This window comes from Arvicanthis niloticus, chromosome 20 (genome assembly GCF_011762505.2).
Source record: "Arvicanthis niloticus isolate mArvNil1 chromosome 20, mArvNil1.pat.X, whole genome shotgun sequence".
NCBI lineage: Eukaryota > Metazoa > Chordata > Mammalia > Rodentia > Muridae > Arvicanthis > Arvicanthis niloticus.
In genome coordinates, this window is record NC_047677.1 from 52,029,152 (window position 1) to 52,046,107 (window position 16,956).

Sequence of the window (16,956 nt, forward strand, 5' to 3'; positions counted from 1 at the left end):
GTTTGATTTTTCCCAAAAACTGACTGGGCTGGCCTGGTCAACTGATTAATTAATTTACTTTATATTCCAATTACAGTTCCCCTCCCTAGAAAGTGAAGGCAGAAAGAGTGTGAGAGCCAGAGGAAATAACATGTCACAAAAGAGACCCCTTTCTGTATTTCTGGCTTCCATGTGTACTCTGAGTTAACTGCACAAGATAAAATATTTTAGCTAGAATCTACACATGAAAGATAAATTACAGTTTTTTTTGTGTCCAAGTAAACTACTTTGATATGGTTTTTGCTGTTCCATCTATTTACCTATTGTTTTCATATTTCAGTTTTCTTCATAGCTAAATACTCCACTGTTTACTTTTCATATCCATTCATCTGCTGATGGTCATCTAAGTTGATTCCATTTTTACCTATTATAAATATAGCATTAAAGAACATAGATGTATGAGTGTCTCTGTAGTAGGCTATAAAGCCCATCAAACATTTGCTAAGGAGTGATATATCTAGGCCATAAGGTAGTTCTGTGTTAGTTCTTTTGGAAAACTCCAGACTTTAAAGTGGCCTTGCTAGGTGATAGTCTCACTATCAGTATATAAAAGCTTCCTTTTGTCATATCCATGCGATAATCTTCTATTACTTGTGTTACTGATGATGGTCACTATGACTGAGGTAAGGTGTGATCATAAACTAGTGTAATTATATTAACTAATTAGTTCTTTAGTTAATTAACCTGATGGATAATTGAGCACTTTTTAAATGTTTCCTAGAAATTTACATTTTACTTTTGAGAATTTTGCTTGGTTTTATACACCCCTCTTTTAAAATCACATTATCTTTTTTATTAATTAACATATTTATTTACTTTATATACCAATTGCATCATCCCTTCCCACTTCTACTTTCAGTTCCACCATCTTTTCCTCCCTTCCCCTATTTCCTCTCTCTTCTTTCTCTTCAGAGAAAGAAAGGCCTCCTATGGATATTAACAAGCCTTAGCATATCAAGTTGCAGTAGGACTAGATGTATCTTCCATTCAGCCTAGGAAAGGCAGCCCTGTTAGAGGAAAGGGATCCAAAGGCAGGCAGCAGAGTCAGAAACAATCCCTGCTCTAACTGTTAGGAACACACACAAAGACCAAGCCTAGGCCTAGGCCTATCTTAGGCATACTCCCTGGTTGGCAGTTCAGTCTATGTGAGCCCCTATTGGCCCAGGTTAGTTGATTCTCTATGTTGTGGTGACCTCTGGTTCCTTCAATCCTTCCTCTCATTCTTCTATAAGATTCCCTGAGCTCTGTCTAATGCTTGGCTTTGTATCTTTCATCAGCTGTGGGCTAAGCCTCTCAGATGGCACTTATACTAGACTCCTGTCTGCATGTATACCAAAATATTATTAATAATGTCAGGGATGGTCCACCAGGTCTGCTGATACAAAGTCAAACAGTCCTCTGAGGTGAAGGGGAGTGAGGATGATTATGGGGAAGACAGAAAAAAGACTCACAGATAAAAGTCAGAAATTGGCAGGGCTGTCCAGTGAATAATACAGCAGCCCCGAGTTTATTTCTCATAGGCTTTTTATACTTTACAGTGCCATGGGAAACAAAGTCACAAGCTAGCAGAAACAATTCCTGATGTGCATACAGGATATCTGTTTCCATTCAGAGGCCTTCCTTTTTCCTCCACCAAAATTAATAGAACATTCAGCCCCTTGCCCTGAGAATCAAGTGTGTCTCCTCTTATCATTCCATGCATAAGCAGGACAGAAAATCTGGCAGAAGACCTTCATCTGCCTTGACTCTCTCTGACAGGCAAGCTTTCACAGAAGTAGGCAAAAGTGGCTCCGAACCGGGTAGGGTCTTTCATATGGCATGGGTCTCAAGTTGGGCCTGTCATTGGTTGGCCATTTCTTTAGTTTCTGCTCCATAGTTATCACTGCACTTATTGTAGGCAGGACAAAATGTGAGTCAAAGGTTTTGTGGGTGAGTAGGTTACCCCATTTCTCCAATGAAAGCCTTTTCTAGTTACAGGAGTGGCCATTTCACATTACATATCCTCTATTGCCTGCAGTCTTAGCTAGGATCTTGCTCATAGATTTCTGGTGGGTGTTTCCATTGACCTAGGTTTCTAGCTTGTCCCTGAGGTGCCCCCTCCTGTTCTCTCTCCTTCCATCCTCCCCAGACTTAAATCCTTCTGTTCTCTACCCATACCTTCTCTCACTCTGTTTCTTCCCACCATCTATCCCCAACAGCTATTTTATTTCCCCTTCTCAGTGAAACTCAAGTATCCTTGTTTCTTAGCATCTTTGGATCTGTGGTTTGTAGCATGGTTATCCTGTAATTTATGGCTAATATCCACCTATAACTGAGGACATATCCCATTTGTCTATCTGGGTCTTAGTTACCTTAGTCAGGATGATCTTACCTAGTTCCATGTATCTGCCTGCAAATTTCATGATGTCACTGTTTTTAATAGCTGAGTAATATTCCATTATGTAAATGTACCACAGTTTCCTTTATCCATTTTTTGGTTGAGGACCATTTAGTGTGTTGTCAGTTTATGGCTATAATAAATCCACTATGAGCATAGCTGAGCAAGGGTTTTTATGGTATGGTGGAACAACTTTTGGGGATATGTCCAATAGTGACATAGCTCGTACTGAAGTAGAATTATTCCAGATTTTCTGAGAAACCTCAAGATTGACTTTCAAACTGGTTATACAGGTTTTCACTTTGATCAACAATGGAGGGTTGTTTCTATTGCTCCACAACCTCATCTGCATGTGAAATCACTCAAGATTTTGTTCTTGACCATTCTTACTGGTATAAAATGGAATCTCCTAATCATGCATTTCCCTTATGACTATGGATGTTGAAAATTTCTTTACATTTGTCTCAGTCATTAGAGCTTCCTCTGTTGAGAATTCTCTGCTTAGATCTGTACCCCATTTTTAATTGGGTTACTTAATTTGTTGATGTCTACTCTCTTGAGTTCTGTCTATCTTTTGGATATCATCCCTAGGTCAGATGTAAGGTTGTTGAAGATGTTTACCCATTCTGTAGGCTGCTGTTTTATCCTTTTGATGGTGTCATTCACCTTATAGAAGCTTTTCAGTTTCATGAGGTCCCAATTTATTAATTTTTTACCTTAGTACCTGAGCTGTTGGTGATCTTTTCATGAAGTTGTCTTCTGTGCCAATGCATTCAAGGTTATTATCTACTTTCTCTTCTATCATATTTAGAGTAACTGGTTTTATACTGAGTTCTGTGATCCACTTGGACTTGAATATTATACAGAGTGATTGATATGGATCTAGTTTTATTCTTCTGAACACAGATATCCAGTTAGTCCAGCACCATTTGTTGACGATGCTTTTTTTTTTCATTGTATAGTTTTGGCTTTTTGTCAAAAATCAATGTCCATAGGTGTGTGTGTTTACTTCTGGGATTTTGATTCATCTCCATTGATCAACATTTCTGTTTTTTTGTTGATGCTGTGCAGTTTTTATTACTATTGCTATGTAGTACAGCTTAAAATCAAGGATATTGATAGCTCCAAAAATCTTTTGTTGTTGTTCTTTTACTTTTTCTTTTTTATTATTGTAAAAGTTTGTCTTAACAATCCTGGAATTCTTGTTCTTCTATATGACGTTGAGAATTGTTCTATCAAGGTCTGGAATTTAGATGGGGATTTTGTTGAATCTACATTTTGGGGGGTAAAATGAGCATTTTTCACTATGTTAATCCTAGCAAAATATGAGCATGGGAGATCTTTCCATCATCTTCAATTTCATTCTTCAAAGATTGAAGTTCTTGTCAGATAGATTTTTTACTTGCTTGGTTACAGTTACAGTAGGATATTTTATACTATTTTTGCTTGTTGTGATGGGTGATGTTTCCCTAATTTTTTTCTCAGCTCATTTATTGTTTGTATATAGGAGGACTACTGATTTATTTGAGTAATTTTGTATCCACCCACTTTGCTGAAAGTGTTTATCAGCTGCAGGAGTTTCCTGGAAGGGTTTTGGGCTCATTTTGTATACTATCATCTCATCTGTAAATTATGACACTTTGAGTCTTTCTTTCAAGTTTGTATCCCCTTGATCTCCTTTAGTTGTCTTATTGCTCCAACTAGAGCTTAAGCACTATATTGAATAGACATTGAGGGATTGGACAGCTTGTCTTGTCTCTCATTTAAGTGGGATTGCTTTAAGTTTCTCTCCACTTAATTAAATGTTGGTTAACACCTTGCTGTATATTGCCTTTATTGTGTTTTGGTATATGCCTTACATCCATGACCTCTCCAAGACTTTTATCATAAAGGGGAGTTGGATTTTTTCAAAGGACCTTTTCAGCATCTAATGATGTGATCACGTGATTTTCCTTTGTTCAGTTTGATTATATAGTGAGCAACATTGCTGAATTTTCACATATTGAACCACTCCTGTATCTCTAATATGAAGGTTACTTGATCATGGTGGATCATGATTTTTGCTGTGTTCTTAAATTCAGTTTGCCAGTGTTTTATTGAGTATTTTTGCATCAATATGCATTAGGAGAATTGTCCTGAAATTTTTGTCCTTGGTTGACTATGTGGTTTAAGTGTCAGGGTGACTGTGCCCTCATAAATTGAGTTTGTCAGTGTTCCTCTGTTTCTATTTTGTGAAATATTTTGATATATATTGTTATATTTTGATATAGGTTACTGTTATTAACTCTTCTTTGAAAATCTGGTATAATTCTTCACTAAAAGTATCTAGCGCTAGACTTTTTTTGGTTGGGAGTTATTTTTGTAGTCATAAACCTACTTAAATTGTTTAAGTGATCTTAATTTAGCTTGGATAAGTGAGATTTATCAATAACACCATCTAATTCATTTAGATTTTTTGAATTTTGTGAAGTACATATTTTTTAAGTAAGACCTAATGATTCTTTGAATACTCTCTGTCTGGTGTTATATCCCCATTTTCATTTTTGATATTATTCATTTAGATATTTTTCCTTGTCTTTTAGTTAGTTTGGCCAAGGGTTTGTCTAACTTGTTGATTTTTCTGAAAGAACCAGCTGTCTTTGTTTGTTGATTCTTTCTATTGTTGTCTTTATTTCTAATTTATTGATTTCAACCCTGAATTTGATTATTTCTTACCATCTTCTCCTTTTGGGTGTGTTTGCTGCTTTATTATCCAGACCTTTCATGTTTGTTGTTAAGTCATTAGTAGGAGTTCCTTGTAGAAAGCTGGATTTGTGGATATTGGCTAAATTTGGTTTTGTCATGGAATATGTTGATTTCTCCATCTATGGTGATTAAAAGTTTTGCTGGATATAGTAGTCTGGGTTGGAATCTATGATCTCTTAGAGACTGTAAGACATCTACCCAAGCCCTTCTTGCTTTTAGAATCTCTGCTGGTTGGGTCTAATTCTGATAGGTCTGTCTTTATAGTTATGTGGCATGTTTTAGTATTCTTTCTCTCTTTGGTACACTTAATGTTTTCATGATTATGTGGCAGGAGAATATTCTTGTCTGATCAAATCTATTTGGTGTTCTGTAAGATTCTTTTGTCTTTGTAGGTATCTCTTTATGTTGGGAATGTTTTCTTATAGGATTTTGTTGAAAATGTTTTCTAGGTCTTTGAACTGGGAATCATATTCTTTTATTTCTATAATTCTTAGGTTAGTGTCAGGTTATTGTTTCAGATTTCCTAGATATGCTGTGTTAAAAAAAAAACCTTTTAGAAGTAATATTTTCTTTGACAAATGTACTGATTTCTTCTATTTTATCTTCTTCACCTCAGAATCTCTCTTCCACCTCTAGTATTCTGTTGGTGATGCTTGCATCTGTTGTTCCTGTTCTCTTACCTAGGTTCTCCATCTCCATGATTCTCTCAGTTTGTGTTTTCTTTATTGCTGCCATTTCCATTTTCAAGTCTTGAACCTTTTTATTCATCTCCTTTACCTGTTTGATTGTATTTTTTGGCATTTCTTTAAGGGATTTATTAATTTCCTCTTTAAGGGCCTCTGTCATCTTCATAAGCTTTTCTTGGGCTTCAGCTCTCTTATCCAGGTTATACAGGCCTTCCTGAGATCTAGTGGTATGAATGGCTCTTGATGATTGTATTCTTATGATGACCTTTAGCCATCTGGTTGTCCCTGTTGCAGGAAAGCCTCCAGGAATCCAGGCATAGTTATACACTGGATAATGGAGCACAGGGGACTGAATGCAGATTAAAGCTGTTGCTTGTGCTTTAAGGGAACTTGGTAGGCAGGGAAATGGGAAGGAGCACATTTACTTGGTGTTTCTGGTATCCACAAGCCTCAGAGAATGCAGGCAGAGTTGACCACCAGAAAATAGAATGCAGGGGATGGGGCACAACTCACAGCTGCTGAGTTTGTCCCTGGGAGGAACCAACAGGGGTGGGTGCAAGGCTTTTATCTAGATATTCCTGGTGCTTCGGGCCTTCAGGGATGTTGGGAGAGCTGTGGAACAGAAAATGAAGTGCAGGGAGCAGGACATACCTTACTAATGCTGTGGCAAGCAGGAGATGGGGTCTGGTGAAGTTTTACCTGGATGTCTCTGATGCCTATAGGCCTCCAGGAATGTAGCCAGAGCTTTGGATCAGAAGATGAAGTTCAGAGGATAGAGCACAGCTCACTGCTGCTAGGTATGCCCCAAGTGAAACCTAGCAAGAGGGATAATGGGGGAAGAGGCCTCACCTTGTTGTCTCTGGTGCTAGGAGGTCCTCAGCAATGCAAGTAGAGCTGTGGACCAGAAGTTGGAGTGTAAGGGACAGGGCACACTTTACCAATGCTAGCTATGTCAAAGGGTGGAGATGGTAGGAAAGATACTGGGGATGTCAGCACATTATCATCATAATGTTTAGTCTTTCATTTTTGATTGTTTGTATATCCTAGACTAGTGGTTCTCAATCTGTGGTTTTGACCGCCTTGAAGGTTGCATATCAGATATCCTGCATATCAGATATTTGCATTAAGATTTACTAACTAGCAGAATTACACACATGAAGTTCCAACAAAATAATTTTATGGTTGGGTGATCACCACAACATAACAAACTGTATTAAAGAGAGGCAGTATTAAGAAAGTTGAAAAACACTGTTCTAGACAATAATCCTCTATCCTACAGCCACTTGATTAATTTACAAAGATGCAAAATATATGTGAATTGAAAGGACAAAATCTTTAATATACGGTATTGGGGAAACTGAACTTTATAATGCAAAAAAATAGTAGAATTCAATCTTTATCTTTCATGCTGCAAAAAACACAATTTTATATGAATCAAAGACCTCAAAATACAACCTGATACTCTTATACTCTTAGAGAAGAAAATAAGAAATATAGACACGGATATAGACTTTCTGAATAAGATTTCAGTAGCAAATACACGTTGGTAAGGTTGCAGAAAGAGTCTTTAAATTAAATTATAGGTTCCATGCAACTCCCATCAAAATCTCAGCAGACTTTTTCTTTTTCTTTTTATTCTTCTTTGTGGGGATGGAGGTGTTAGAGATATAATTTCTCTGTATAACCATAGCTGTCCTAGAACTTAATCTGTAGATTAGGCTTGCCTTGACTCACAGAGATCCACCTACTTCTTTCTACCCAGTGCTGGGAATAAAGGTGTGTATCACCTCATCTAGCATATGATTACTGTAGCATCTTACATAGGTAAGGCTAGCCTTGAACCTTTTATTCATTTTTTATGTTTGGCTCTCTCAGTGCTAGAATTATGGAAGTACATAACCACCTCTGAATTGGGTTATGATGTTGCATTAAGTTAATGAAATTGTGTGTGTGTGTGTGTGTGTAGAAAGCGGGGGAGTGATTGTTTGCACCTAAGGATGAGTGTCTAAAATCCAGAAGCAACAGATTTCCTAGAGCTGGATATAGGTTCTAGAGTAGAACCCAAACCCTTTGCAGATTTCCTTGAGCCTTTTCTCAAGCTCAAGTTTATGATTTTGTATGAATAGATTTCTAGGATTTTTCTCCATGAATAAGGTTTTACAAAAAAAATTTAATTAAATATAAAAAGCAGACTCCAGTAGCATAGGAAATGAGACAGATATTCAACAAATATGATGTAATTTAACTAATTGTACTTTTGATCCTATTGGCCAGAATTAGTTATGAATGTATCTTGTTACAAGCGAAGCTATGATTTCAAACTAAAAGGAATTATTATACTTCATGTATTAGTTTTTATCCTGCCATTGTGAGGAGCAAGGATCTATGAAAGAGAAAAAAATAACCTTATTGTTCACACACATACACACACACCCCCGTAAAACTAATAGAAATCCTCTTGGCTCCATATCCCATTCTCAGAATAATAACTACTAATGCCTAAGGTAACATTAATTTAAGGCAATTACGTTTTATTTCAGAAAAACTATATTCAAAAATATATAAACTCTAATGTCTAGGGCTGAGATAACATGTACTGTATGTAGGCTGTCACAGATGGTACTGTGCCTAGTCACTGCAGAGTCTAATGACAAGGAGAATGTCCCACTCAAAAGAATAAATTATTCTCCCTACCATTCCTATTTTGCATCATTAAAACCTTAGATATTCAGTTATTGATTTTTCTTTGTAATAAGCGTTCAGTATGTTATTTATATCTTCCATGTTAATGCTCAAATTTTATCTCTTTTTATTGGACCTAATTTTGATAAAAATAACTAGAGACATAGACAAAACCACATATGACTAAGAACATGTCAAATCTATTAACCTAAATAATTTATAATAAATAGAACAAATATTAGTTTCATCAAAAGAAGATGACATGAAAGTTAATTATGTATTTTTCATGAGTATTTTAGATAATACTTGGAAAATGGGAAACATTAGTGTTTATATTAATATTTTCCAATGATCAAATAATAATTTACAATACTACATTTTATTTCATATCAAAGGATGAGGAGAGCATACAGCAGCACTTATAATTAAACTGCATCATTCATTATATTTATTTCTGATTTCTCCAGCAATTACATTTACTTCTTTTCCTTCCAAATCATCATTTGTCTGTAAACTCTCACGGAGCTGACCAGTCTGACTCTCAAGAGGAAATTCAGACTGCCTCCTGACCCTCTTCAATGAGAAAAAACTCCAAAATCTCCAGGGGAAAGTGAGAGAATCAGATCTCTGAGCACAGAGGATAGCAGTAAAATATATTTACAAACATTGTTTTCAAGAATGTGGAAATATCAAATATATCATTGTGTGACTATTACAACCATTATCTGTCTGTCTGTCTATCTATCTATCTATCTATCTATCTATCTATCTATCTATCTATCTATCATCTATTTACCTATCTATCATCTACCTATATTTCTTTATCTTCCTGTATCTATCATCTTTCATCTCATGTAGATGTGTATGTGTGTGTGTGTGGGGGGGGTTCTGAGTTATTGCCTCAAAGGACATAGTGTTCTTTCTCTCCTGGGATACACAGGCCTCCTGACCTCAGATGTGATTCTTTACTACAACAAAGGTTTTTTAATGCACAGGCTTAAAGATGATAATGAGAATGTGGTAAGAAGAAAGCACAGAGAAAGCACGAAGGTAGCTAATCAGAAGCAAAAGAAATAATTCTCCCGTCTTGTGCTGGGATTGAAGGTTTGTGCCACAGCTAAATTGTCAATACTGGACTTAGAGAAAGTGAAAGAAAGTATAAAAATGAATAACTGATACTCAAGACATTTTTGAGTTCCTGTTGTTATTTATTTAACCTCTCCATCTCTGAGGAATGTTAACAGTCAACTCAGAATACTAGCTTCTTTGCCAGAAAATAGCTTAAGTCTATGGAAAATCAACACAATGCTGAGACGTGGTGACCCTTATTACATAATGCACAGTAATCTAGTTAAGTAATCCAACAATCTCTATTGTGTCAAGTTAAAGTGTTACTCAGATGGTAACAAATGTTCCTTTGGTGAGTGATTGTAGGAAAACTGGAAAGTCATGGATGAGCCTCCTAATAATCTTTTCCTAACAATCTACATAAACTGGGTGCACTATTATAAAATTTTAGGACAGTGACTACATGGAGGTGATGGTGAGCATTTCCTGAGAGTTTCCACTCACAGACACTGCTGTGTTTCAGAAACAGTTTAACAGTGTATCATGCTTACTGTCAGCTCACAGAAGATAAAAATCATTTGGGCAAGAGAAAAAGCGAGAAAGAGAGCGCTAACAGGTATAGCATGTGTATTAGATAATAGTTTTATAAGTATTTAGAGCCCTTCTGATGCTCCAACTTTTATTTGACTCTGAACTCTGGAAGGTATAAAATATACTTATTACAGGCTGAATTTCTCTACTAAAAGTTTAAAATGAACAAATATGCACAGACTGATAGGTTGACAGTATTTACTGCCATCCATTCCTCCACAAGGACTGCCTCCATTTCCCCAGTCTCAGGGGTCCTCATCATTAATGCAGATGTTTGCATTGGGCTGCTGCAGTTTAAGTGGGATGAGGGTATTTACAAAGGACTTTTTTTTTTTTTTTTTTGAAGTCACCAGTTAAGCCCTAGTCAGTCATTCCTCTTTGTGGCTACATTTCTCCTCTGGCCTCTAAATCTATATCACTGGGGAAACTGTGTAGCTCCTTCCAGATGTGAAAATATACAACAGGTATACATATACCTGCAAATTTAACTGACAGATGAGAGTTTATAAACTCAAAAAAAATTACTGAGGAGTCAGAACCCAATAAGAAAATATTGAGTTAAAAAATGGTAGTAGAAAGTAAGACCCTGTCTCAAGAAAGAAAGGAAGAAAGGGCATAAGGGAGGAGAGAGAGAGAGAGAGAGAGAGAGAGAGAGAGAGAGAGAGAGAGAGAGAGAGAGACAGAGAGACAGAGAGACAGAGAGACAGAATGGCTAAAGAGAGCAAATGGTAACAGGAATGGAGAAACAAAAATAAATTTGAAGGGACCTTTTCATACTAGCATTGACAACTGCCTAAAGGAAACCTACATGGACAACTGACCATCTGTTTACCTTTCTCCTTTGTTAGGACAGTATCACTCTGCAATCTAGGCTATAATTTAACTCACAGTGACTTTCTGCCTCAGCCACAAAATTCTTGGGAGTAAAGGATATATCACCTTTCTCAGTTAATATTTTGTCATTTAATGGTTGACAACTACATATATATTGGGAAAGAAATAACCAGCAGTATGAATAGGGAAAGGATTTAATTTTTTAAAAATTGAGCTCTAATTACCAGAGGCTCTAGAATTAATAAAATGATGTGCTATAGAAATGGTTCAGGGACTAGTGTACTTGCTGTTCAGATGTGAGGAGTTGAGTTTGTATCCACAATACCCATGAAATACTGGGCATTCTAGCATTTATATGTAATTCCAACACTAAGCATGAAAAGCAAAAAAAGGTGGATCCCTGACTCAGTCTAGCAAAAAGAAGTAGCTCTAGGTCAAGTAATAGACCCTGTTTCCACAAATAAGGTGGAGACTAACCAAGAAAAATGTTTGAATTGGTATCTGAACAGTACAAGCACATATACACATGTACATTCATATATTTGTCACAAACACTCACTCACACACACACACACACACACACACACACACACACATACATGAGAGGGAAGGAAAGAGACTTGGAGAGATAAAGACAGATAGACAGAGTGTGAATAATTTCCCTCATCTGCAAAAATTCTTGTAATGATTTGCTGTCCTTTCTTTCAGGCGATGAATGTCAACTGCTCTCTGTGGCAGGAGAACAGCTTGTCTGTCAAACACTTTGAATTTGCTAAGTTCTCTGAGGTCCCTGGAGAATGCTTCCTCCTATTCTTCCTCATCCTTCTCATGTTCTTAGTATCACTGACAGGAAATGCACTCATAACCCTTGCCATCTGCACCAGTCCAGCCCTACACACCCCCATGTACTTCTTTCTGGCCAACTTGTCTCTCCTGGAGATTGGCTACACTTGCTCTGTCATACCCAAGATGCTGCAGAGCCTTGTGAGTGAGGCTCGAGGAATCTCTTGGGAGGGATGTGCTACACAGATGTTTTTCTTCATATTCTTTGGTATAACTGAATGCTGCTTACTGGCAGCCATGGCCTTTGACCGCTACATGGCCATATGCTCCCCACTACACTATGCAACCCGAATGAGTCATGTGATATGTGCCCGGTTGGCAATAGTTTCATGGGGAATGGGATGTATAGTAGGATTGGGACAGACCAATTTTATTTTCTCCTTGGACTTCTGTGGACCCTGTGAGATAGACCACTTCTTCTGTGACCTTGTACCTGTCCTGGCACTTGCCTGTGGAGATACATCCCAAAATGAGGATGCCATCTTTGTGGCAGCAGTTTTCTGTATATTTAGTCCATTTTTACTGATCATTTCTTCCTATGTCAGAATTCTGTTTGCAGTGCTGGTGATGCCTTCACCTGAGGGGCGCCATAAAGCTCTGTCCACCTGTTCCTCCCACCTACTTGTAGTCACACTCTTCTATGGCTCAACATCTGCCACCTATTTGAGGCCCAAGTCTAGCCATTCACCAGAAGTGGACAAACTCTTGGCCCTATTCTACACAGCGGTGACATCCATGCTGAACCCCATCATCTATAGCTTAAGGAACAAGGAAGTTAAGGGAGCACTGAGAAGAACTCTGGGGCTGAAGAAAGTTTTGACAATGAATAGGTAACTGAGGATCCTGAAGTGCTCTTGGGAAAAGGTGCACAGTCTGTCAAAATAAGCAAACAAAATCACTGTGCTCTTCCTGGCTGTTTTATAAGAATTTTTAATAACCACCACTTTGATTTTGAGTATTCTCTTATTAGCACCTTTTTAAATAGCAAATATTGAGAAAGTATGCTTGCTATTAAATAACTTTAGTAGGTTTGTTCATTACTTAAATATTTTTGTCTTGTAAGAGTTCAAATCATGTGCTAATATCTCAGGAACCTTGAAAATTCTCTGTATACATTCTCAGCCATTGCCCACCCCCTCTCATATATCTGTTACCTCTGCACTCTACAGAGGTTCTCAAAACATGGTACTTAATGCTTTAATAGCATTATGATGCAGATTATTTCCTCTCATAAAAATATTTAAATTCTTCAGACTTAATTATATACACATGTAATGTAGAATTAAATAGTTCTTTTGTGGATTCTGTTTATAGAAATGTAACCACTCCAATAATGCAAATTGTCAACTCTGAAACTATATGCTACAAACCATTAAAGAAAAAGTATGAGAAATAATTGCTAGAATTTTCTATCATGTAAATGATTTTAAAGCAAATATTAGTGATATTACAGGAGAAAAACAAAAGTAAACAAAAATTTATTGGTATATTTGTGAGATTTTCTAAAATTTATGCATGTGCAGATAAACTGACATACATTTGGAGATTTTCCAACAAATTACTTCTAAGTGATCTCAGCTTGTTATGCTGCAATTCCATATTCCTCAGCACATGTAAACCTATTGAATTGGACTGGGACAGCTAAGTAGTTTTCAGGGCAGTGAATTGTTAGTCTCTGCTCTGTATACCATTAGATCAATCCACACTCCAGGGTTTGGACACCCAGGGCCTAGAATTTTTGGCACAGGACTAGTTTCTCCTCCCCCATATGATTTCTAGTAGGGTAGTGGAAAAGAACTTCAGCAAGGTGATTCTCAACATCATAGTTTCAGACATACAGAGACCCAGACACACACACACACACACCCCATATACAGGAATTGAAGTGGGTTTACAAGTGATGGAAAACTAATGTAAAAGGTCAGATCGTATCAGATAATTGGATTATGGATGTCATCCCATAAGAAAAGAAACCAGAGTTCCTTGGAGAAGTAGTGGAATCATTTCAAAGATAAGACAACCATCCATCGAAATCATGAAGCACATGCAACATGCTGAAAAGACACAGGAGCCAACATGGAAGAGCTTTCAATGGCCAAAGTTGAAGCAATTTAAGCACCAAAACAATTAATGGTAGAAGTTATTATAATACACAAAATAAAATGAGTATCTTGAGTATACAATGAAACAAAAATAAAATTCCAATTAAGTGTGCAGAAAGTTTGAGATAAATTTTAAAAATTACCATTACACTAAAACTACAATACTGTTGTAGGCATGATTCACCCAAACAGAAGGACAATAATTATATACTCCTCAGACTCATTGTTCTGAGCCTAGTTACATGCAGTAAGAACCATTAAAGCTGAAGTATTGGGGGAAATTTACTGCAATGCTGAAAACAATGCCTAAAGTTTTGAAGAGATACAGAATATTTCCATAGTCTCTAAGTATTTCTCCTTTGACTTCTATTACTTTAAAAGAAAATACAAAAGGAAAATACTTTAAAATATTTTTAATTACAAAAGTAAAATGTTTAAAATAATTTCATAGCCCCTTAACCATGTGGTTAAGATGCCAGGCATCCCCCCTAATTCTGAACTGAAATAAACAAAGCAAGAAACACTTTTTGGTATTTGTGCCAAATACATACAACATAAACCTAAAAGACAGAAATCACTATACAAGTCCAAATTCAGAGACATTCTAGCAAAACAAATAATTATTTCTCTTCAAAGGTGTGGTCACAGAAGATAAAAATACTAATGAACTATCATAGGCTAAAATAAATTAAGATATATAATAACTAAATGTCAACTGGATTTCTGAATTGGATACTAGCATAGAAGATGTACAGTAGTAGAAACATTTCTGTCATGATTAGGCCAACATATCATGTGACTTGTAATATTGTACTTTTTCCAATTTCCTGATTATGAGAATTAGTCATTACATTATAGAATATAAAATTCAGGAATTGGGGTAAGATGTAAAACATTAGTACTGTTTCCTATAAATATGACTTTCCTGTACAGTTTTATTTCTGCTTTCCTATTATTTTTATTTAATTAGTTTATTACTTTATTTACATCCAAAATATTGTTCCGCACCTCTATTCCCCCCCCACAGAATTCTCCCACATATCCCCCATCCCTTCTCCTCATTTCTTCTTTCAAAAAGACCAAATAACATAGTGAACTGTCATTAATTAATGCCTCAAGTAATTATGAGGCATGCTTAGTCCCTGAATAGCTGTTCATTTGGCCAATTTGAAAATCTACAACATTGATAGTGCAAATATCAGGAAATAGCTTCAAAAATGATTTCCAAAAATGAAATATCCTCCAGCTACCAGCTTGTCAAAAAAACAAAACAAAAAAATCCCTTCTTACCCAACATATCATTGCATGTTATAAACAAGAAAGTTAAGGAAAGATTCTTTCCATGAGAACTCATATGCATATGGGAAATATAAAGCACTGTGAGAGCAAGTCTATCCTTATAACATATATAGAGAAAAATGATCGGACAAAACCAAAACCAAATAGGAACCTGCCTAGATTCAACTGAAGACAGCCAATAGGACAGACCCTGAGCTCCTGTGGTGTATTCTGCATGAGTTTATGGGATGATACCTTCAAAAGAAGACATGCAAAAACAACAAACTAAACACAAGCTGCAATATTTATAAAAGCTTAACAAGTATGTGGAAAGTACTATTTTTCAGCTATGTGCTAGTATACTAATGCTTATTAATTTGTATATTTATTGCATTTTTAGATTTTAAGTGATTTAGGTGATCATATCACTTTTCATGTGTTTGATTGCATTATAGATCAATAAAATGTTTGTTTGAGTGTGATTATCACTGTAAATATTAATGTCAATCAAATTGTGTCAACCAAGAACTACTATTCTGTTTTTATACTTTTTGTTTTACATGTGTGAGTGTTTTATGTGCATGTATATCTGTGCATGATATGCATGTCTAATGCCCAGGAGCCGAAGAGGGTATCAGATCTTCTGAGACTGCAGTTACAAACAGTTATGAGCTGTCACATGGGAGCTGGAATTGGTCCCAGGTTCTCTGGAAGAACAGACAGTGTTCTTAATCACAGAGCCATTTCTTCGTCTTCAGCAAATGCCATTTTTATAAATATAGTGCTTCAGCTAACTTGTCTTCTGCATAGACCACTTTTTTCTCAAATATGATAATTTAATTTTAAATACACATACAACTGCTTCTTACCTTCATGTAGACTCAGTTACTTTGGTATTTATTTATTTATTTATTTATTTATTTATTTATTTATTCACTTTACATTCTGCACACTGCCCCCCTCTAGTTCACCCCTTCTACAATCCTTCCCCCTACCCACCTTCTCCTCTGAGCAGGTTAGAGCCCCATGGGTATCCCCTCACCTTGCATATCAAGTCTCTGTGATGCTAAGCAAATCCTCTGCTACTGAGGCCAAACAAGGGAGCCTAGCTAGACAGGGGTGGGGAGGTAGATGACATATCTAGGAAAAGACAGATAACTGAGATAAGGGAGATGCCCAAGAATCAATGGGGGTTTCCTTAGCTGTAACTCACAGCATTGATGATATGGAACCTGAAGAGGCCACCTCCTGTAGCCAGGCAGGAACCATAATGGAATGATAGGAACACCAACTTTTGACCCAAAATGTATCTTATCTACAAGAAATACATGGAGAAGGGACAGAGCAGAGACTGAAGGAACTGCCAACCTATAAACAGCCCAACTTGAGACCCATCCCATGGGCAAAAACCAATCTCTGACACTATTAATGACATTCTGTTATACTTGCAGACAGGGGTCTAGCATGGCTTCTCTCTGAGAGGCTCTACTCAGCAGCTGACTCAGATAGATGCAGACACCCATAGCCAAACCATGAATGGAGCTTGGGGACTCTTATGGAAGAAAAGGAGGAAATGGATTATGGCCTTTAAGGGGATAGGAACTCCATAGGAAGACCACAGAGTCAACTAACCTGACCCTTTGGGCTCTTGGAGACTGAACCATCAATCAAAGAACATACATAGGTTGGACGTAGGCCTCCCAGCACTTAT

The 16,956-nt window shown here is 36.7% G+C and overlaps 1 protein-coding gene across 1 annotated transcript; it reads left to right on the top strand.

Moving 5' to 3' along the window:
• The first annotated feature begins 9,533 nt into the window (after positions 1 to 9,533).
• LOC117724787 (olfactory receptor 10A4-like) lies at positions 9,534 to 13,261 on the top strand. The gene is made up of 2 exons (XM_034524707.2): positions 9,534 to 9,633; positions 11,731 to 13,261. The coding sequence occupies exon 2, from the start codon at positions 11,734 to 11,736 to the stop codon at positions 12,697 to 12,699; it is 966 nt and encodes a 321-aa protein (XP_034380598.2). The 5' UTR covers positions 9,534 to 9,633; positions 11,731 to 11,733; the 3' UTR covers positions 12,700 to 13,261.
• Positions 13,262 to 16,956: the final 3,695 nt, after the last annotated feature.

Bases quoted from the DNA above. Each gene is read 5' to 3' on its own strand.
- LOC117724787 (XM_034524707.2), top strand. From the start codon at position 11,734: ATGAATGTCAACTGCTCTCTGTGGCAGGAGAACAGCTTGTCTGTCAAA.